Source organism: Pelmatolapia mariae, linkage group LG22 (assembly GCF_036321145.2).
Source record: "Pelmatolapia mariae isolate MD_Pm_ZW linkage group LG22, Pm_UMD_F_2, whole genome shotgun sequence".
Classification (NCBI taxonomy): Eukaryota; Metazoa; Chordata; class Actinopteri; order Cichliformes; family Cichlidae; genus Pelmatolapia; species Pelmatolapia mariae.
Genome location: NC_086245.2, coordinates 7,054,516 through 7,078,119, shown reverse-complemented (window position 1 = coordinate 7,078,119; position 23,604 = coordinate 7,054,516). Strand labels below are relative to the sequence as shown.

General features: G+C 41.1%; 1 protein-coding gene across 1 annotated transcript in view; it reads right to left on the bottom strand.

The window, feature by feature from the left end:
* Positions 1 to 23,394, bottom strand: part of pou2f2a (POU class 2 homeobox 2a) — a 63,508-nt gene extending 40,114 nt beyond the window's left edge. The window contains exon 1 of the mRNA XM_065471632.1: positions 23,232 to 23,394. Within this exon, the coding sequence (XP_065327704.1) occupies positions 23,232 to 23,331 (100 nt within the window). The 5' untranslated portion in view covers positions 23,332 to 23,394. The remainder of the gene's footprint in view (positions 1 to 23,231) is intronic.
* Positions 23,395 to 23,604: the final 210 nt, after the last annotated feature.

Here is a 23,604-nt window from a genome sequence, read left to right as displayed (position 1 = left end):
TTCTCTGATGTATCTCTGTCTGTCCATCTCTCCCCTTTCCTTCTCATTTTCTTTCTTCTTTGACCACTGCTCCCCGTCTCTCTGTCTCTCTTGACCAAACCCACCCACTGCCATTCTCTCTTAACGTTGGTTTTCTTTCCCCCCCCCTCTTCTCCAGAGGGAAGCAAAGGGGTGAGAAGAAAGTGAAGAAGCAGGTGTGGAGGGTGCAGCGATACGTGTTTGGGTCAGTTGCCATTTCCAAGCTTGTTAACTAATCTGTGTGTGTGAGGGAGGAAGACAGACGTGTGTGATGGGATTTGGAAATATCTGAAGACCGGATCTTTCTTGAATCTTAGTACAGCCTCGTTTAAAAACCTCTAACATACCGAATATGATCATAAATTTGAGGAAACACATGAGAAAAACCTTCCACCCTTTCTAGATCAAAAATTCAGTTAGTGAGACAGTTTCACGGCGTCTTACCTTCGAGTACGACCGAAGCAGAGCTCTATTGGATTTTTCTGTTTTTCAGATGGTTATTAGGGCTGAGAGTTGGCCACTGGTGACCACTACATTTGACGCTAGCTAATGCTGAGTGAAGTGAAAAAGCCACAAAAGTAAACACATCCTCCAGGAATCACTGAATCATGTTTCAGCTAAGAGTCTTTTTCTCTTTTTTATACACATATTCAAGAAAATAATACATCTGCGGTGTGTACTTTTATCAATATAAAAGGTAAAAACAGAGTACTGGATTGAGAAAACTGACAAGTTGGAACATAGTGATTTCACCACTCAGGAACAGAAGAAGAAAGTGGCAATTGCCATCAATGACAGGTTGCAAGCTGTCAGCGCTGACTGCATATCATCGTTGGCAGGCAAAAACTCTGTTTTTGCAAAAAGCTCAATTTTTAGACACGAAAAAAAAAATATGTGGAGTTTTTCTGAAATTGTAATACTAGGTGTCAACTTTCATGGTTCAGATAACTCACCAAGTACCTAAATAACAAGCGTTTAGTTCAAGCAAGCAGAAAAAAAGAAAAATGCTAAAATTACATGTTACTTGGATTTCACTGGACAGCAGTGTAATTTTTCCAAATAATCATCAAGAGTCATCTGTGCCTCCCACGGTTTAAACCACCAGCAGACTAGCTAGACGGTAGATGTGGTATGAAAACTATAATCTGAAATCAAACCAACAATCAGAGACACACGCAACCTTTCAATGCAGGACGCTAAGATATTACTGAAAAGTGGTGCACAGCTTCTGCTGAATATTTTATAAAACTGAAACAAAAATCGGATCTAATTTTTCACAATTTTTGCAAGTTAGCTCTGCTTGTGTTATATTTCACGTCATGTTTAAAAGGTTCATGCTTTCATTTCATTTCTCCCGTTGCTTGTGTTATATTTAAACTTGCCTGACTCAGTTAAAACTAGTTCATGGGTTTTTCTTCTGCAGCACACAAACTACAGAATCACATTATGATCCAAAATATAAAACAGAAGCAATCAGCAGGAAAAAGGCAAACAGGCACAGCAGGAAACGAGAGTGGAATGATTAAAATGGTGCATGATTTGAATCACTGGTTGCTAATGTGTCCTTCCATCAAATAATGTTTTATATGTTTGAATTTCTCATGAAAAATTGGGGTCTTGGTACTCCATCTTTTCTACTGAAGGGTAAGCGTCATTGTTTTGGCTCGATAATAAAGTTAAATTTAACAGCTGGAGTATTTATTTAGTTGTAAAAAGTCATGTTTTTAGGGTAAGAAATTGCAACAGGGGGGAGTTGTTATGAATATTAAAAGCTCTTTCTTCAGTAAAAATCTGGCTGTTTGTTTAATAATTTGCTTTGTGTTAATGGCCCAGAGTGAGACAGGAAGAGTAACTGTGTGCACTTCTTCTTTGAACTCTGCGAACTTCTTTGCTAAACATGGTGAAACACCAGATGCTATATCTGCAGGTTTGATCATGGTTTAGATCCAGAACCTTTTCTTTATTGTCAGTTTATGGACGTTTTTCCTTCCTCCTCCTGAGCAACACTTTCAACAATATGCTGATTCTTTTCTTTTTACACCTGCTAGAAATCTTGTTTAGTGTTGGACTACATTCAAATGTGAAATCCAACTCGTAAAAAATTACAATGATTAAAGTTTCTGTGACAGTTTTCATTTAAGACATAGCTCTCACATCACATTTACGCACACAGTTAGTGGAGTTCCAACACAGTGAGCGTCACCTCAATTCGATGTCAAACAATCAACAAAGAATTGCTGACTGCAAACGAAGCAAGAGCCAAAACTAAACAGAATAAGAGTCAGTTTCAACTTGTGCTCTGCTGATATCCTGGTGACAGCTCTATCCTACCTTTGATTACTCAGAGTTTAGAGTCTCGTGATGCCCTGAAACGAATCTTCCATCAGTGCAATCCTCCACAAAATTAGCTGCAGTTGTTGGTATGAAAGCTAACTATATGGGTTATTAATAGATTTGGTTTAAAAATCTGTACTAGCTAAAATATTTTGCTCATAAGAAGATTTTCAACAGCAACAGCAGCAGTGTAACAGGCAGACAGCTGTGCATGATGCAAACAGACAAGTGTGTGCACAAAGCATTCGCAGGCACAGGTTACCCTCTTTTGTTACAGGCAGTCATTTTGCATCCTCGACACACAGCACAGGTTCATCTGGAAAGTAAAATCATCGGTCTAGTCTATGCGCCAACTACATACACTACAGAGCAACCATTACCAGCTGACTAGCTTTGGCTCTTAGAGGGCAGAAGTCATTCTCCATTTGCTGGATAACCTTCAGGCCAGCTCAATCAACTGTCAATTGGGATGCTTTCAAAACAAACTCCAGCCCATTATCGGCAAGAATGCCACAAACACAAGCAGCAGGTTAAATGTCAGATGCCTGAAGAAATTGTTTTCCCACTTAACGTATCCTTGGACTTTGTGAGGCTCTGCATCTTCTCAAGGAATGCCACTTTAAGCTTTTGCAGAAAAAAGAAAAGAAAAGAAAAACCAACAAAAAATATTTGTAACATATTTGTATGTTTTCTCAGGATAATGTGCGTGGAATGTGCAATGTACAATCTGTATTATTATTTCGCTCTCAATGGGTGTTTATTCATCTCACAGTGTCCTCTGCAGGCTAACAGTGCTGCGCTGGGACAATGGAGGTATTTTTCTGTTTAATGAAAGCTTAGTTATTTTCAGGAGATGGTTCAATCACTGCATTCATTCACCGTTACACGTGCAAACTGAAGGCCAGTGTGTGTATATGCTCGTGTGCGCTCTCTTACACTTCATTTGTTAGCCAATATAAGATGTATCTGGCTTCCAATAAAATTCAGCTCATGAAAAAAATGTAATCACTGGAAGAGCATTAACTTCAGTCACCTCCCGCGCCAAACATGAAAATTGTTAGAGGCTAAAATTAATTTCTGGTATTCTTACTAACCACAAACATTTAAATCCTCCCGACTCAAACGGATACAAACCATCACTTTCATATCGTCCTCGCTGACAATACACTTAAAAACACAAGGAGCCTCCCGATCCTGTTAATCCACTCATCCACATCAATGTCAAGTCCACCGTCTGTGCATCCGTCTGGCTAGCTGACCCAGGCCCCACCCACCTTGACCCTGACCCCGAGCCCGTAGCACCAACCCCCACAGCAGGCCCCTCGATGAAGGACAATGAGCCTCTCCACAAAAACATAAAGATAAAGGTGAAATTCTGTGCTGGAGTCCATCTAGAATAAAAATAAACGCAATGAAAACAGAATCTCAGGTTATTATATATTAGTATTAAAATCTTTATATTAAAAAAGAAATGTATTTCTCTGTTTATCCCACCTTAATTTCACAATACTTGAAGTATTTTAAATAGTTTTAATCAGTTTGTACAATATTTACAGAGAAATCTGTGTTTGTTCAAAACCTGACATTATGCATCATATGACATGCAAGATGTACGCATATCATCAATCAAATCTTTGTTTAATAACATAATAAATAGTCTTTTTTTATTATTTTCCTCTGTTTCTATGCAACTATGGAAAGACAATTCCACCACAGATAAATGATTATTTTCCCCCACTTGGAGTTTTAATTCTATGAGAACAACAACATTACAAGAGACGATGTGACGCCACAGAGTTGTGTTAGAGCCATCGCTTCCTAATGGTCCAATGTATTATCTGAGAAATTGTGTTTTTTACTCCATTTGCTGTTGAAGTAGCAAAACTACAGTACCCATAAGCAACTGTCACATGGTGGTCTAGCTGTGCCATTATGTTAACAGGTCAGTTTCATGAGCTGGGTTTTTAATAATTTCATCTTGGGTTTAAGAAATGTGACACCATGAGTGCAGAGGGTTGACGAGTCAACGTAGATAGGTGTGTTCAGAGAAATGCTTTGCTCAGTTTTAAAACAAACAACCGTCTTTGTGCAGTTTTATTGATCTTTGTCCATGACGTGCCACTGATTGACACAAGAATTTCATGCAAAAGCCTAAAAAAATGTCTTATGTTATCTGAAATATGAATTACTTAAAATACTCAAAACTGCTAAAGGTCCGTTTACAGGATCATGTTACTTTGCAACACATTAAGTACAACACAAGAGCCCACTTTAAGGATGTAACATGGAAAATCAAAACTTAATCAGTCAGGAAAACTTACAGTAGATTAAACTGTCCAAAAAGACTTGGAGTCATATACAAGCATTGATAGTTTCATGATATTTACAAATAAAATATCTATATCTTGTCACTAATGCACATTAGATAATATCAGAAATCACTTATTTTGAATGATTTTAATGCAGTTATGGTTCATTTAGACACAAAGCTAAAATTTTAATTATGTAAAAATTAAGATTTCTACTGAATCTATTACATTAATTTTTATTCTATAAATTTATATATATGGCACTATCATTATCCTGGATTAATTTTTACCATTATAATCATGACGTGAAAACCACGTATTGTAGCAGTCCTAATTTCAAACAGAAATTGTCTCAGAGTAGATAAATCAGGATGTTTTCTTCTCTTCTGTAAGTAACAGGAGGCTTAATGGCAGATGAAATCCCGGCATGTTTGTCAGAGCAGGACTGACCCCAGCATGTCACCCCAGCCTATCCCCAAAACACGAGCCAGACCATCTCTCACTGACCCCCATAAAATATGAGCATCCAAACACTAGTTCCCCTCCCTCCCCCCCCAGACCCTCAATGCCTGCCAGATCTGGTCTGTTGTGGTCTGGCCTGGCCCTGGATGGCCTGGCTCGTCCCGGGACTTGAACTTGAGACTTGACACAACAGCCTGCCCAGGCGTGGACAATTGAAAGAGAAGAATAGGCTGGTGATGGGTCGCTTGCATATGAATTGTTCCGGGCATTGGAGAAGGGAGGGCTGAGGTTACGGGGTTAAGGGCAAAGGTTAACCCCCCGCATCCCCAGGTCCCGCGTGGACCGCTCCCTAACTGACGAGCAGACAAAGGAGATGAGGAGGAGGTTCAGGATGACACAGGGCGCCAGGCCCTTGGACCCCTGCCACCCCAGAGGAGGAGGAGTAGGGGGCTGGGAAATGAACACATAAGCATGGATTTACACATGCACACACAGGCAGATGCACTATACAAACACTGCTGGGCTCACATGTGCCACAGCTGAAGGACAAAAGCACTAATTCAGACGCACACGTGGACACACAGGCACCCCCTCCACACAGAAGAGCCCATTTAATTTAAAAACACACACAAACACACAATCAAACCTTAACTCACATGAATGAACACACCGACAACATCCATTTTAATATTTTATCATTTCTAAATTCAAATGTTAACATTAGAGCAACATGACAGGTGTGCTAAACAGAGTCCAAAACTCTGATCACTGATGATATTCAAACACTTTTTTCAGACACTTTTAGATCACAGATATTAACCAAATATAAACATCATCATTAACGATCACCTTTACCACCACACAGCTCAATACAAATAACCATTTAACCATTTCAGATGTTATAATACGTAATAAATGTAATAAACTTTGAAACAGTGAATATTTCCACACAGTATGTTAAATGAAAACAACCATGTTTTAAGTAGACTGAGGTATACAGCAATAAATGAACATTCATGCTGTAATGATTTCCACTTGTTAGGACCGTGGTCTCTGTAACCTTTACAGCCTGCGGTTTAAATGCAGCCTCTTTTTCCTTTTTGTGCTGCACAGAGCCCATTACTCTGCATCATAAATAATTTACAGAGCCAAAGACACACTTCAAGATTAACAGATATTCACTATGACAGCAATTCACACCAACTCGGATGTTTGAATGAATACAAACTTTTTCTAAAAGTTTCAGTTTGTATTTCTCAGATGCTCCTTTTAATAATGAGAAAACTGACTTAGAAATGAAAGGCCACAAGACTGATTCCTGCTATTAAGAAACTGGATTTCTATCAGTCAGCACCATGACTGTAATTAACGTTTAACTTTATAAGGCTGGTGAATAAAATGTCGATGCACAGAAATACAGACCTATGCATCACTTACTGGAAATGCAAAATCCATTTAAGCTCCACTGCAATAAAGACTGATACATATCTCTCTTACATCATACCACAACACTTAGTACATCACATTTTTGATTTACTAAGCTCTTCACTCCTCCTTTTCTCTAATTTAACCCCTTTCATGTAATCTTAGACATGCTGAAATCTTCTATTTTATGATAACATATTTATTATATATATATATATTTTCATCCTTTGCTGTAACTTCCCATCTTTTGGGGAAAGCAAAGCATACGTTTATACTTTGCTTGCCTGAGCATATATCTACATTTAATAGAAATTAATGTTTCAATAACTGTATATTTCATAGGACTTTACCTCTGCCACTGAGCGCATGTGATTGGTCCAGTTTGTAAGCTTGTCTGAATTTGACCCTTGCCTCCTTGGCTCAACTTACAAGTGATTGACTTTTATAAAGATGCTTTACTTTTGAAATAGAGCAAAAGGGCTAATTTCTTATGTTTACAACTACAAATCCTATTGAAATGAATAAAAGTTCAAGAAATTATCTTAATATCACAAACTAATCCAGATCCATCTATCCATCTGGACCCAGGTACTCAGCAGGGAAATTTTCAGCCTTCTTTTCACATCGTTTTAGTTGACATGGTTGGCTGTTACACCGACATCGTTAGTGTTTCTCCTCTGGAATAACGTTACGCACAATCTGTGTGAACGAACCAATAATCATACTGATTATCCACACTGAAAATATTGAGTCAGAAATATTATGCTGTGGGATTGTGTCTATATTCCCCAGCTCTACTACTAAGGCCAACTAGGTGCAAATAAACTGAATGCTTTGTCTCCTGCAGTAATGGATGACTGACAGACTGTCTGAGCGAGCTGCCATCCAACCATGTTCTCTGACCCCGACAAGACTGGAGCTGCAGAGCTGGTAGCAAAAAACAACCTTGTGTATGTGCGTGTGCGAATGTGTGTGAATGCATGTGTGTAACAGAACATGACGATGGTCGCCGGTGATCCCTCACTGCCTCGGGCGAACACTAGCTAAATGGACCTCACTCCGTCAGTGAGACACAGACATGGATAGAGGCTCTGCATGCGTGTGAGTGTAAAAGCCGTGCATCCAGATAGCGATGGCTGTGCAGCTCCAGCCACCATGTTTAAGCTGAACTGCCGTGTGGTGTGCTATCACTGCTGCTGCTGCGGTTGTGAGATAGATAGGAGGATTGGGGCTGGCCGGGCCTTTTCAAACCCCCAGAGAGCAGAAAGGGAGTGAGTGCTGGGCCTAAATGCAGAATCTCCTTAGCTTATACCCCCCAGGGACGTAGACACAGGGCCATTTTCTGGGAGAGAATCATGCCGCCAAGCGGACAGCGGATTTACCATATTCATACCACTCTTTAGAGAGGAGGAGGAGGAGGGAGAGGATCTTCACCTGTCCCATTTCACTGCTACGACTGTATGTGGCTGCCGCGGCTCGCGTAGCCACTAAAACCCCTAGGGGGAACCATTAAGGAGAACCTCGCTCACTCCCCACATTTCTCTCCCTCATCCCCCCCGTTTCTACCGCCATCCCCTCCCCACGTCTCCCTGCCTTCCTTTTTCATATGAAGTATGAAGCCTCTCTCATTCATCCGATATCCTCACTAATAAGGCTGGATGGTTTAGCCAAGGCCAAAGCTAAAACCCAGCAATATTGGCCGTTTCTACATAGAAGTGGCTGGAATAAAAGGCAGGGCGGGGGCTGATGAAAGATGTGTAGCTGCTAAAAAGTACAGCTGCTATATTACTGCTGCTGCCAGCATGGAGAAAACAGCCCAGATTCATATCAATGGCTTTGATTGAAGCACCGGGAGAAACCCGCCGAAGGACGGTTTGTCAGAGATGTCAACATGTGTATGTGTGTGTGTGTGTTTATGGTCTGTGTGCACGAGGGTTGGGATTTGCTGAGAGATTTGTTTAGATACCTGTGTGGAATGAAGTGTGTGTGAGTACAGTGTCTGTGCATGCTTATGTTCACCACAGTGTGTGTGTGCATGCAAGTGCGTAAATAAGTGTGACACAGCTTCTGTGTGTGTGTGTGAACTCTGTGGATTGAGGTGGGGAGTGTTATAGAGAGGGGCAGGCAGGCTAACAGATTCATATCCAATATGAAGAGGTTAAAGTGACGAGTCCAATCCTCCCCACAGAGCAAAGAGAGAATGAGATTGAGATGCGAGAAGAGGAGGAAAAGCAGGGAGGAAGAAGAAGAGGAGGAGGAGGGAGGGAGGGGTGTAGTACAACAGATTAATTTCATTTCTGGACTGAGCACTCCTCTGCCAAAGAAAAAAAAGCAGAGGATAATAAAAGAGGATAAAGAAGAAGAGAGGAGGGGGCGGTGATAAGGAGGTAAGCTGGGAGGAGGAGAAAAAAGCGTGAAGAGAAAAAAAAGAGTTTTTTCCCCTCTTTTATCTGATGTAGTAAATGTGTGTGTACTGTACGCGGAAGAGATTGGAGTCACAGAGTGTGAAGACGATTATGTGTTCAAAATTGCCCGTGAGTATGTCTGGCCTCTGTGCATCTGAGAGGGGGATACAGTACGCTGCAACTTCACAGCCTAACAAAGGCTTCTTAAATCATATAGAGCATAAATCAGCTAGTGAGTACAGTTTTGAATATGAAGCCTAGACTTCAAGCAAAAGGCATCAAATTTGACAATTCTATTTCCTCAACAAAACTCTACATTTTTCTAGAGACACTTATATTAGAAATACGGTGTCTCACATAGCTTAGATTCTTCTTTCACTGGTGTTTTGGGCGCTTTAGATATGAGCATAACGTCTGCAGCTCTTTTTGAATCAGTATCTGTTAAACGAGTCAAACGTAAGGAAGCAGCATGATCACGAAGTTCTTGCAAACCTTACCTGATTTAAATTTGGCCAATCTCTCCTTCACGGTCATCTTCTCATGCAGCTCTGGACCACTTTAAGCTTTGCCAGGAGAGCTCTGTTAGCTTCCACTTGTGTGTTTGCATTGTATGCTAGATCTCCTCTAGTACATCAAAACAGCAATCCTCTAATTTGAATACATTTTTGGAGCAATAACGGGTGGTGAGCAAACATTGTGTTGGTTCATGTTCAGTCCGTTCTGGACTGGCACACTGAGGTATGATGACGTACATGCAGGTGATTTTAACCAGATGTTTTCACTTAGATGCCTCCGTGCATTACAGCAAAACCCAGGACTGACAGTCTGACCCTGAAGGACAAATCCATTGTGAACAACCCTGTGTAAAAAAACAATGAGCATGCTCCTGACCCAGTTCCTTCACCTTCAGGCTATGACACTGCAGTCCCTTTCGCTGAAAGCTGCTGCTCATTCTCTAGGTCATTGCTGAAGACCTCATCATGAGCTCTCGTCATGAGGGATGATACTTAGTTTGGATGTTTAAATTACTTTATTTTACAAAATTACTTCACAAAAAACAAAAACTCCCAGAGTCAAAATTGCCCCACCCCCACGCTCTGATGCTAATCATCTATTCTGCATTTGTGTCCCTACATGGACCTTGGCCTTGAGATCACCGCACAGAAGTCAGGGCTTTGTGCAGGCCAGTCAATATGTCGCTCTGGTCTTCTGGAGGTAGCTCTTCACCAGGAATGATGTGTTTCGTGATGACCCATATCCACGTATCCAATCTTCACATATCCTTCTTTCTTCATAATTCCCTCCAACCTTAACAAGATTCCCAGTTCCAGATACACTGAAACGTCCCCCACAGCATAATACTCCCACCACCGTGTTTCTTTGGTTTGCACATCTCTCCCTTTTGTATCCAAACATAGGCAGCATCTATATGACCAAAGAGCTCTGGTTTTGCCTCACGTGAACACAGAGACGCTTCCAGCATGCATAATCTTCCTCCAGGCTGTCCTTGGCATTGTTCAGTCTGCTCTCCATTCCTGGCAGGGTTCTAGTGATTGTCTTTTTGAGATTTGAATTCTCGACTTGGCTAAGTCACTCACAGGTGTCTTGGCAGTTTTTCTAGGGTCTTTATTTACATCTCTCACCACTTGGAACTGCTGTGATAAGTTTGTATATCCATCTCTGAAATCATCTTCTGAAGTGACAGGTTAAACCCTGGCTGGAGTTTTTATACTCTGTGTAAATTAGAAGATAAACCTCAGTTTTAACCTGATTTTACAAGCTTTGTGCTTTGTGTGCAATAAATAATTTATGCTTTTTAAAGTAAACCAATATGTTTAGAAATGCTTTGTTAAATAAAAAAAAGAAATTGACAAAAGGCTAATAATTTTGTCTTTATCAGACATCCAAGTGGTCAGAAACAAACTTCCTAAAAACAGGATAAGACCAGAAAGCAGTCCAGAGCTGAACAATAAGAAGACCTTGAAGGAGAAACTGGCCAAATTTAAGTCAGATATGGCTTCTTTATGGCTGAAACTCTTTACTTGTACCTGTTATGTTTTCATTTATAGTCACAGATTGATACTTCAAAACATATAGGTTAACTTATACACCACCTGAGCAAATACAATACTGCTGTGGCACGGAGGTACTTTAGGTGCACTTGATTCAAAATAACATATAACGCTTTTATATTCTCACCTGGTTAAATGTCAACCCACTGTGAGTTCCATATTTTATCTGACAATAAAGTGTCTTAATGTTTCCACTTTGCTTTAACTGACTGCTTTTTAGCTTTGTGATTTCTTTCATGCATTTTTCCATCGAGGCTTTTGACAGCGCACAAAGGACGGCCCTGAACTTGTTGGATTTGAACTGTATACACTAACAGCAAAAGTGATATCAACGGCAACAGCACGGACATGGAATGTAAAAAATTCTCCACGTCTCTGACTACGTATTATTAAGAATCTATGCAGAGATTTTGTTCGGTGTGAATCTTAAACATTGGCACAAAATGGAACCTCTATAAAGAGGTTCTTGCTCTTTCCATCTGAGTGGCTGAGACCAAAACCTGATGTTTACTGTTGATGCTTTAGACAGGCGAAAGATTTTCTGCAATTACACTCCACTGTAGCTGTCTTAACGTGACATCTTGCCATCTGTACTGGGCCAGTTATCTATGACGAATAGGAAAATTACACCTTCAAACAACAAAATGGACCCAGAAATGCAAGGTACGTAGCCTGCAGATATTTTGTAGTGTGTTAGCGTGTTGTTTCTTTGCTTTAATTCACCAGGTGCTCAAAAAGCACCCACACTGGAGTCATTGCATGCATTAGATGCACTATTTACAGCACATCCAGATGCTTTTGGGCACATTCAGGTGCTTGTGGGCTCACTAACTAGCATATCTCTTAGCCTGTTTTTATGCTTGTTGAAAATGCACATCTCCTGAAGAAGATAAAAATTCAGCAGGCGAAAAAAAAAGAAAGAAAAAAAAGAAAGAAAAGTTCATATTAAAACACTAAACGTAAAAAATAGTTGGTGTTTCATACTTTTGTGCCCACATCTGGTGGACAGTACAATTAGGAGCAGCATCAGCTGTACAGTCTGGCAAAAACACCTTCTAAAAGCCCTTGAGCTTGTAGTCTGGCGAACGCATATGTGGGTGAAAATGAGTCATAGAGAGTAAGTGCATGTATGTATTTGGTAGAGCGTGTGTGTTTGTGTGTAATGTGGGCAGGGGGTTAGTTGAGTACAGGAGATTGAAGCACTAACCAGAGCACTCAGATTTATTAAAAAGGGCCGGACCCAGTGCCTGTCCACCCCCCAACCCCCCACCATTCCTTTCACTCTCCATCCTCTATTGTTGTCACTTTACTTCTGTCTCTGTGCATACATACAGACCCCCCCCCCCCCCCCCCCCCCCCCCCCCCAACCATCTCCTCCTACATGATATTACGTTTTTCACTAAAAACCCTTCACAGTCACTGCTGGTCCCTCAATAAGACAGGCTCAAGAGAAGGAGGGGTTGGGGCCAGGAAGGACAGGAAGGACGTGGTGTTCCTGAGGTAAATAAGGGGACCCCTACCCCTCCTTCCCATCCATCCATTCCTCTCATCACACACCCCTTTCTCTGTCCCACAAGTTCATTTCCATAACTCCTGTCAGCTAAATTAAATTGGGGGGGGATTTAAATCTGCCCTGTTCCCCAAAACTGCAGTGACCACCAGTCAAGGGGATGGACGGGTGGAACGAGGAGACAAAAGAGGTGGAATCCAATCTAACGAACCTGACTTTTGTCATTCGAGTTTATTAGCTAAATGTATCAGCTGCTGGAAAAAAATGCATTGTTGGCTGAAAGGATTCATATTCCTTAGAAACACACACTCACACACAATCACAGACATGCAAAGGGGCCCACACAAAGGAAGTGTTTTGGCTCTCCATGTGTGGTTTACTCGATCAAAACTATGTTGGCCAGCATTAAACGTCCCTGCGGCACTGAGAACGGCGAGATTACATTACAGTGGCGCGTAAACATGCAAACACTCAGAGAAGAAGATGTACTTAAGTACAGACAAGCACAGGAACACACACACACACACACACACACACACGCTCCCTGCTTATCCTGCTTGTCATTTTAATCTCTATAGGCAAAAGCAGCGAGACGAGCTTCCTCACACTTCCACGGGAAGGTTTTGTGTGAGATCACACACTGGCTTCATTATGTCAGAAACCTGTGAAGGAGGACAGGAGCCTTTCCTAAGCCCTGTTCTCTCTATTCAAGCAAGCAGGGGAACAAGATCACTGCCTTGAGGTTGGCACAAAAGACCAGCACTTCTGTATTACACACATCGGCAGCAGGCAGTGATGGACATTAGCTAGAATACACACGCACGCACACACCTGCTGGCGATCACAGACATGCACAAAACTACAGTAGACCTTCTACATACCCACTAATGCACACACACACACACAGACACCATCTGAAAAACTTAAAGAACACATTATAATTGCAGTGCATGAAACTTTTCGACTAATGGTAATTGACTGCTGGTTAAGTCCTAAATTTAGCAAATGAATTTTCAGATTCCAGCTGTCTGCCTCAAAAATAATTTCCGTAATTTTCGAGTTAGGTTGCTTCCTGGAAGCTGAAATTACTGACCATCAGATTTATTCAATGGAAGCCAGAAGACACATAATCTTTGGAGATAGATTATGTACAGATTACATACTGCGGTGTCATGAACAAATGTAACTGCTTTAAGTGGCGATGTCTAGACTCATCCTTTGGTTTTATTAAACGTACACATGACTTTGAACTTTTTGAAGCAGGTTAAAAGTCGAGTAGTCTGAGATTGCTTGTACTGTTTGGACCGACTTTTGCATTTAAAACAGGCTTGAATTTTTGTGGAATTGATTCAACAAGGTTCTGGAAAACATTCCTCGTTACTTTGGCTCATACTGCCATAATTGCATCATGTTGCTGCAGAATTGTAGGCAGCGTCTTCACCATGCACTTCTTCTTTGGACCACATTTTAAACGTGCACTATTGGATTGACTTGGTGAATCTGGAGGCCATTCGAATACTCATGGTCATGGATCCAGTCTGAGATGATATAAGCTTTTGACATGATCATGAAGGAATGATACAATCTGCAGCATTTAAATGATGCTCCACTGGAATTAAGGAGCTCCAAGACTATGCCCTTACACCTGTACACCTCCTGCTGCACGGATCCTTGCTTATATGCCAAAATCTGACCCCACAATCTCAATGTCACAGCAGAAATCAAAGTTCCAGTTTTTCACCATTTTGGAGCATCAGCATGTTCTTAGCCAACAGGAGCAGCACTTAGCATGGTCGGTTCTACTGTGACCTACCTGCTTTTATGTTGTTACAACTGTCAAGATCTCAGACTTTCATGATAACAATATAATCACTAATAATCTGAATTAATAACAATCCTATCATCCAAAATCATTTGGAAACCATAATTTTCCATAAACTTAAAATAGAAGTGCTCGGGGGTGATGAGAAACGAACTATAAACTATAAAACAGGCACAAAACATTCAAAAAGAACAATTACACAATTATTTACAATAACATATAAGCACCGTTAGAAATACATTAACAATGAATAACAAAACATCAAGGTTATCAGTGCGACACCCCTTTTTGTTTCGTGTTTGGAGTTTTGCAATTACTGTTTCATGTGAGCTCCAAACAGTCCTCCCATTGTACTCTGACCTCGTTCATCAACAAAACATTTCAAGCCAGAAAATATTTGGACAATTTCTGTTTATTGGACCAATGAAATGCGTGACAACTAGAAAGATAATTGTGCATGAATCTCAAGCTAATAAACCTGTTTTGTTATGTGCATTTCATCTCTGTTTGCATCACAGCTGATGTGTTTTTGTTGAAGTTTTGTATTTTTCAGCATATTGTAGTTGAGGAAAAATGGAGCCTGCCACTTCTAACTGCGTGTGTATTCATGTAAAAGCCTGTTTAGAGACAGGGGTTAAAATTTAGCAAAAGTTATAACTCTCTCTGCTTCATATCATTTTCATGCACCGTTCAGAGGACCTTAGGTTAGCTTTCTTCTGCATTCTTATACTTGGTTTCACAACTTTGACAGATCCTCTTGTCTCCATGGATGCAAGTAGTTGACCAGGTAAACGATAAATTAGCCAGTGATAGAGCTCATTCACTGCACACGTCAAGTTTACAGAAAAGGAGTGCTTTCAAACAGCAAGAGGTGCTAAAATGAACCAAGAAACCCAAAGAGAAACCTTCATGTATCACTTAACACTGCCACATGCGCACACACACACCCCTAATTGGTGTATAGCGTAAAACCTAATTATTCTGCTTAATTAGAAGGCAAGCAGCAGTCATGACCTGAAACCAGCCTCTCAGTACCTTGAACAGCATTCATGCCTTTATTTCTGACTCCTGCCCTCGTGTTCCCTTTTCTTCCTGCCTTCCCTTCTTCTGACCAAACAGACCAGGTTGCACGCTGGGCCAGGGCAGGGAATTAGAGTGATGGAGGGAGTGAAGGGAGAGGTGGAGAGGAGTGTGGAGAGACGGAATGTGAGCTATGAGATGAATGAATAGGCACGGGGTTCTTTATGGCATTTATGTGCACTGAGGAGAAAGCCTATCGACAGACACCTTGTCGGACAAAGGGGCAGCACACGCTGAGTGCATTCGATTAAGGGTGGGCATTGGTGTTAAACCAAAAAAGGTCCCCTGCTGCGCCCACGATTCATTATTTAGACGGGGGTGTAAAATGGACACTGGCCGAAATAAACACACACACACACACGTACTCTACGACAAGCCATCAGGGAAACACCAATTTTACAGACACAAGTACTCAAGAAGTACACAGGGTACTCGTGCTTTCGTGGACAGACATGGTTGCAAACACAAACCAACACACACTTACATATGATTGCCGATTACATACCCAAAGAGAGCGGGGCACAGAGGGCAGTCAAATATAGCCTGAGTACAGCCAATTTAGCCCTTAATGGTCTTTGGGCCATTAAGGGCAGCCATCAAGAGCGCAAGACTAAGATGACTGTCCAATGCAGGATGCACGTGTGTTTATGTGTGGAGGAGGACAGTGTTTACCTAGATTCTTCTCCTCCTATATGTGTGTCTAATGGCCTATGAATGTTTCCACGGTAACTATAAGAGTTTTTAGCTGGTTGGATGGACTGACATACAGACGGCAGCAGAGGGGAAGCAGAGTTCAGGCGCCCATATTTTGCTGTGGCAACGTTTTTATTTCATATCTGCACAGCAGGAAGTGTCCATGGTATGAAATGGCTTTTTTCATCTATAAGACAAAAGGTCTCTGTATAGGTGTGTGTGTGTGTGTGTGTGTGTGTGTTCAATGCTGCATGCAAAGGTTTGTGCATGTGTGAAGGTAATGCACAGGACATTTATTATATCTGCTATAGATGACAATGTTTTATGTTTCTGGTAAATTTACATTTATTTTTAACGATGAGGCGTGTGATAGGAAACGCGCGCTGGCACCAGTGCTTGTATATAAAAGACAGATGTAGCCACTGTGATGTCACCGATTGATTAAGCCCAGTTCTGATACTCTGACTTTAGCATTATGGTCATCACCGTTTTGTTTTCTGGTGCAAGAAGTGACTGTTGTTGCAAAAGGAATGAGCGTGGTGTTTTGAGCTAATGCTAAAAAGAAAATGCTTGAATTTCACTAAACAAACATGGGCCAGGCAAATGGTTAAACACAGTTTTTGCCAGGTAACTGCATTCAAAAAGACACAAATTAGCTGATTTAATGTCACATCTGATATAAAAACCAAAATCGTATCATTAAGCAAGCTGTAAAGATTTTTATTTCTGCTTTAAAGTTTTGGCATTTTAACACTGGACTCTATGGGGACTGACTCATTTTTGGATCCAGCCTCCAGCGGCCACTAGAGAGACTGCAGTTTTGGTAGGTCCATGGTTGTTTGTTGCTTGGCTGACATGTAAAAATTGAGGTATGTTAATTAGTTCATTTTTGATTTTTTAACATCAGTGAAAATGCAAAGAGAACACTAAACAGACTGGGCTTACACTTTAAGAGTTTCAAGTATGTATGAAAATGTCTGTCTGCAGAACAACCACTGAGAAACAACAACAGTGTCAGTGTGAAGGCAGTTCAAGTAAAGTAATTAACCTGATAAAATGTACTAATTGATATATAACACGGCCCTATGTTAATGAAAGATTATGTGGTCATAAATGTTGTTGTTTGTAAAAGAAAGGAATTAAATGCTATACTCATTAAAGAATCAACATATTTGACTAGCTGATTGCTTCCACGGGTCCAGTTGTAGTCCAAAAATTCCCCTCAAAATTTTAATTGTAATTTTTTTTGATACAAAAAAATAAACTGAAACTGAACTGATAATCTATGATGGAATTATTTTAATATATAATACTGTATTCACTGACAGGATTAGTCTGGCTGCTACAGATACCCTTTAATGAAGCTGCCTGTTTAGGACAAGTGAGGTGTCTGTTTCTCAAACTCCAGACTCTGATGTCTTTTCTTGGTGCCCACTTACACTGGGTCCTCCTACTTCTTTTCTCTCTGGTTGGAGCCAGTATGAACTGTTCTGTGAAGGGAGTAACACAAACTGTTGTATGACATCTTCACTTTGCGCATAAAGATGTTTTAGAAGGCATTTAAGACCGCTAACCTGAAGACACAATGTAAAATTTAAACAGGAATGATGATTTCTGAAATTGGGCGTCTCTGCGTCTAACCAGACATTAATGAATTATTAATTTAATGCTATATTTTCAACAACCAATGTGTTTTTCTTTTTATAGCTCAAACATTTTGAAACGACCTCAGACTTTTGAGCAGTGGTGCAAATAAAACGACTCATAAACAGCCAAACAAAAAAACGTGTCACTGACAACCTCTTTGATATGCGTGTCACGTACTTACTTTAATATTTGCATGCATTTGAATGAAGCGGATACATCGTCACATGCAGTTTGTGTGTGTGTGTGTGTATGTACAGAGCTCAGTGTGGGGGTGAGGCAGCTTAACGCAATAAAGCATGTTGTATTGACATCTGTGTTGTGTCTATTGATTCCCCATTATGGAGCTAACAAACCCGCCTGGACGCTTTGTCATTCGCAATCACGTTAGCACCGGGACTCGCCAACAACGCTGCCCCTTTTAAAATCTGATCCATACGCACGCGGACACACACATGCAGACGCCGGTGTCCTCACAGGCGCGCGCTTCCTCGCATTCCCACACATCTGTGGCAGCTGTTCGTGTCAATACACACAGATCCACCCACAACCACAAATTCTCATGCACACACATCAACAGTCTCCACTCACAAATGGGGTGGCGAGAGAGCAGTCAATGCTGGCTAATCAATAGCGGTGGAAGGTTAAAACCACTCACACAATGGGCAGCTATGAGCTTCTTGTGGTTTCTAGATAAACCAGACATGCCGGAAAGATCCATAACTGACCTCAACGTGCAATTATTGAATCGTCTACCTGTCTGCCTGCTCACACACAGATCTGGCAGCTTTATGCACACACACATGCCCACCCACGTGTTCAAATTATAGAAATTCCAGCTGGCATGCATTTCCCCCTCATTGAATAAACTCAAATATATACAGATATACGTTGTAACCAGCTTCACTTAGAGCTCATACACAAATTTAAAAACACACATTTGAACAGAGCAAAAATCACATCTTTCTCCCACAAACACACGTGCTTTGTTATCCATAATCGCACAAACGTGTGCTCCACAAACACAGAAAGCCAATTAATCTGAACACTCGGGCCTCAATTTGATGTGGCCCAGACTTCACAACCCCCTCCTGGGCTCCACGAGGTGAAGATCCTGGGTGTGAGAGGAGGTAGTTATCAAACAGCACGCAGCACCCTGTGTGTGTGTGTGTGTGTGTCTGTGTGTGTGTGTGCATGGGATATGCACTTTGAAATAAAGTTTCTCTGCACTGTTGCTGAACAATACAATACTAATGCAATGTTTACTTATTTCTTAAGTATGCACCGTTTTACAGGTCATTCATAACCATCACAAGCTTTTTCTTCTCGTTTGCTTTCCTTTGTTGTATTTTTAATGCCACTTGCACAAATATTTTTAGACAGCTTTTTTTGTTTGATCGTGAATCATCATGACTTTACGTATGTGTTGCGGGGTAATCTAAATAGAAAAGCGCGTCTGAACACGCTGAACTAGAGACTAAAAAGAACGCTGTGCTGCATAACTACACCTGGAATAAGAGGCCTCTCACAGTAGCCAACATAAATAAACCATCCCTCTCAATCCAGACATGTGCCTCCTCTCTGTGAATTTGACAGCTCTCAGTTTTATATGGGCCACAGTGGCCCTGGAGGATTTTACAGCAGTGTACATAAAATAAAAGAGCATTTAGATTTCCTTTGTTGTGGTGCAGAGGAGGGACAGAGCAGAGGCAGCTACAGGTCCCTTTCCGCCCTCACTGCCCTCTGAAAACACACACACACCGCTGCAGAGACCGGGCTGCACAAAAAAGGAGGTTTTAAGTCTTTGCGGCAAAGATGTGATGCTGAAAATGAGCCAAGAAACACTAGTTTCTACTCTTCAACTGTGGATGATCTGAATGCTTCTTTGGGTTTATTAATGGCTGGAAAGTAAAGAACTCAAAGATGTGATGTGGTTTATGACCACACTGATGAGATGTCAGAGTTCATCCTCATTCCTGCCCCATGCACAAGTTCCCCAAACTAACACAGGCAGCGAGAAATCTGAGCTACTACAACAATCGCATTCAGAGCTCACATCTATACTGTGTTATCTATTTTTAATTAATTCACAACACTGGATCCTGAAAACAACTCAGGAAGAATGAAAATACACAACAAAGCATTCCTGGCAAAATAACTCTGTGAATGCGAAGTAATTCTACGGGTCAACAATATGATAGGAGTTTTTAAAAAGCAGAAAATGCTTAACGTAATAAAAGGCTTTCATTACTAAAAGCACACGAGTTGTAAAGCCAGTGGTTTTCTGTATACTTCACGAGTTATAGGATCCACTCACTGTAATAATGTTTGCATTCATACAGCCGCAGTGTGAATAGAGGCAGATTTCAGGGTGATGCATTTCCAAACAATATCTGAATTGATAGCGGGAGATTCCAAGGACTTAAAGGCACTAAAACTCAAGCCAGATTTCTTTAATAGATAGCAATCATGAAAGTAGCCCAACCCATCGGTTTCTCCAAGGCTGGAACCATTTACTGCACTTAAAAATGTATTTAATAAAGTGCAACATTACAAATATAAAGAAAACATTATCAAGCTCAGATGACAAATTTAATCCAGTGACCATTTTAAAGGTGTGCGACTGCAGTGATGTGTCTGTGGCCCCGCTCAGCTGAGGCCAGCGGTCTCAACACTGTAGCGTTTAAGAGTCGAGCTGACAAAAAACCCATAAGCCCTTGGTTTAGATCCACTGTAGAGCCACTGTCTGCAAGCGTCTGCTGTTTAGGACCACTCTCTCGCTCCTTCTCCACTGAACCTCACTCACCTCGTCTTAGACTTTTGACACTCCCGTCTTTGCTCCCACTAACGCAAACACACCCAGGTGTGTGCGTGCTCACACATTTACAGGTGCACGGAGTTGTACAGATGCACGCCTTGGTCAGATCACAGAAAGAAAGGAAGAGCGAGAGAAAGGCAGAGAACTGTGGGTAACAGACTTAGCTAAAGTGGCTTATGGGGCCCAGGCAAACCACACTGGGCAAATCCAATTCAACAACTCCCCCCGTCCATAGGGAACAAGACACAGGAAGAGAGGGATAGACGGGGAGAGGGAAAAAAGGGAGCGAGAGGAAGACGGGAGAGTTTGCATTTTACAGAAAAGGCTTTTGTGTCAAGTCAACACTTCACAGAAATGAGAAAGACAATGAGGAACAGAGGATTCGGAGTTTCTTTCTCTCCAGAGATTAAAGATGAAAGATGGAGAAAAGCGGAGAAATAACAGGGGAAAGGAGGGATGAGTGCTGCCCTTTGCTCTCCTACCTACTTTACTTCCCTCGTGTGTATCGGCTGCTTATCGCACCAACATGTCTAAATAAAAAAAAGCAGCCAGTACAAGAACTCTGACCCTTTCATTTTCTCCCATGTGGAAAATACACCATGCAGACTGAGCTGCTGAGGAACTGCTGGCTCACTCCTACCCTCGTTATTCTTTTTTTCACCTATTCACTCCTAATTTACTTCCTCATTTAATAATCCACATTCAGTCACGGCCATTTAATTATCCCTTTGACACCACAGTGTCGTTGCTAACACAGAATCTTCCATTCTGGCTTATTTCTCTCCAAAGCATTAAACTCCCTTTCCCACTCTCACTAATTCATTCTTTTATTGCTTTTATTCATTCAATTCAATGACTCTTTCACCTGTTAATTCACTGATACTTTAACCCTCGCATCTATTTATTATTCATTTATGCACCCACTCATTCTGTTATTCATTCAATCATTCATTTGGCCCCTCGCTCCCAGTGTGCACTTCTCCTCCCTATTCGCCCATCAGGTCTTTTACTTTAATTTCTTAAAGGATCAACTTAAAAAAAAAAGACCCCTCCCCCGAAACAGAAGCTCGGTGGTTATATGTCGCCTGTCAAAGCCGCCAGAAGCAGTTGAGGTTTCATTAAAAACCACAACCGTTTTTCTCCTCCTGACACCTACTTAAGGTGATAGCCTGAATTATCCCTGCACGGCTCGGCATGTATCAGCATACACACCTAACCCCATCTGTCTTTTTAAATTTCCGGCTGGATGGATGGGAGGTGGGACAGAGGAGCCACCGGCACTGTCACCCTCCAGGAATCCTGCTCAAACACACACCTCAGTGCACACACTCCTGTTTCTGTGACCAACACGTCACAAAGTTTTACCCAGGAGGTGGCAGGAAAGGGAGAACTTTGAACAACCTATCTAAAAACCAAATGTAACGACATAAAATTAAGACGTTCAGCTGATTTGTTAACACTGTAATTTTACCTTTAGATTTATAATGCACAGCACATCACAATTTTTTATCTTCAAACAAAGAAAGCTAATCCAGAGAAGTGCATTGTCAATATTGATCACACTGCAATATTATAGTGATCATAATTTATTAAAGCAGAGCATTAAAGCATCATAAGGTCCTCATAAAAACCAAGTATTGACTGACAATCCCACCGATTAATCCCAAAGATTAAAAAAAAAACATAAAACGAAAATCAGTCCTTAATTAAATTATTCTGATTTTCTAATATATGGATTTCAATTTCAGTCTCTTGAAAACGCCACCATTTCCCCTCTCACATCATCACCTGTGTTGGCAAACTTTCTCCCTCAGCCAACTTAACTGTACTCCTGTTTTCCCAATGTGGCCTCCTGTCAGGGATCAATACGATCTGATCGATAGATGACCATGAATATTCCCCACAAACCTAGCCAAGTTAGACCGAAGGAGAGGAGCAGAGAGGAGACAGATGGGATGGAGGCTGAGATGGATGGATTGCCATGGATGAAAGAGGAAAAGATAAGGAGAGAGTGTGGCGCCTCAGAGAGACTGTGATGGATGCTAATGGCCCATATATTCATGCATCCAATTTGCGGTGTTATTTTACATTTTTGGATTTACATGCAAGTAAGTATTGCAAGTTAAACTGATCGTTTTCCCTCTTTTTGTGAGGATATAATGACAAATAATAAAAATACACATTTTTATGATATTTAGTCCTCAAATATTCCTTGACAAAAATCACTTGCTTGTGTAATTTCAAAGAAATCCCAAATGTCTTGAAATATTTAATAATGAGAGTCTGATCTGCTTTTTCTACTTTTAAATAAATAAATGATATTTTTGTTTCTTAAAGAATTTCATTTTGCGTCTACAGTGGTTATGGAGTGCATTTAGCATCTTTCACATATGGAAAATGAAGTTTGTGGGTTGTATGTTGCATCATCGGTTTACACATGTGTATTTTATTTAAGTTTATTTTGGGTGTTTGAGAAATCTGACGTGAAACTGGAAAAATAAAATGATGCGTAAAGACTTTTTTAAAAATCTAGATTTAGCAGGTTATAAATAAAAAAAAATTTAAATAAACTATGATCAACTGTGATTCTTTGCGTAGGTACACAGTAGTGGGAATGGGACCGGGGAGAGGCGTCTTACCGGGACTGGACCGCGGAGCCAGCGAGGACTTGAGTCTCCAGGCGCTGAAGTCGGACGCTGTTCTCTGAAAGACGAAGGGGACCGGCAGGGGGACAAACATGGTCCTCTGTCGACCTGGGGGTCGTTGTTTTTATTTTAGTCTCACTTTTTTTTTCTTCTCCTATTCGTGGTCCTGTCGTCGTTCTTTGGCTTTTCTTCGTATGCTCTCCAGGTTTGTGGACAGCCGTTTGTAAGGATGCTGGGGCGGCTTGAAAAAAGGAGATTAAGGATTTGGCTTTTTTCTTCTTCTGTGAATCGATTCTGTGTCTCTCTGGATTCACATTTCTCTACTTCTGGATTTTGTACAGCTCTGCTAACCAGATGGATACTCTGT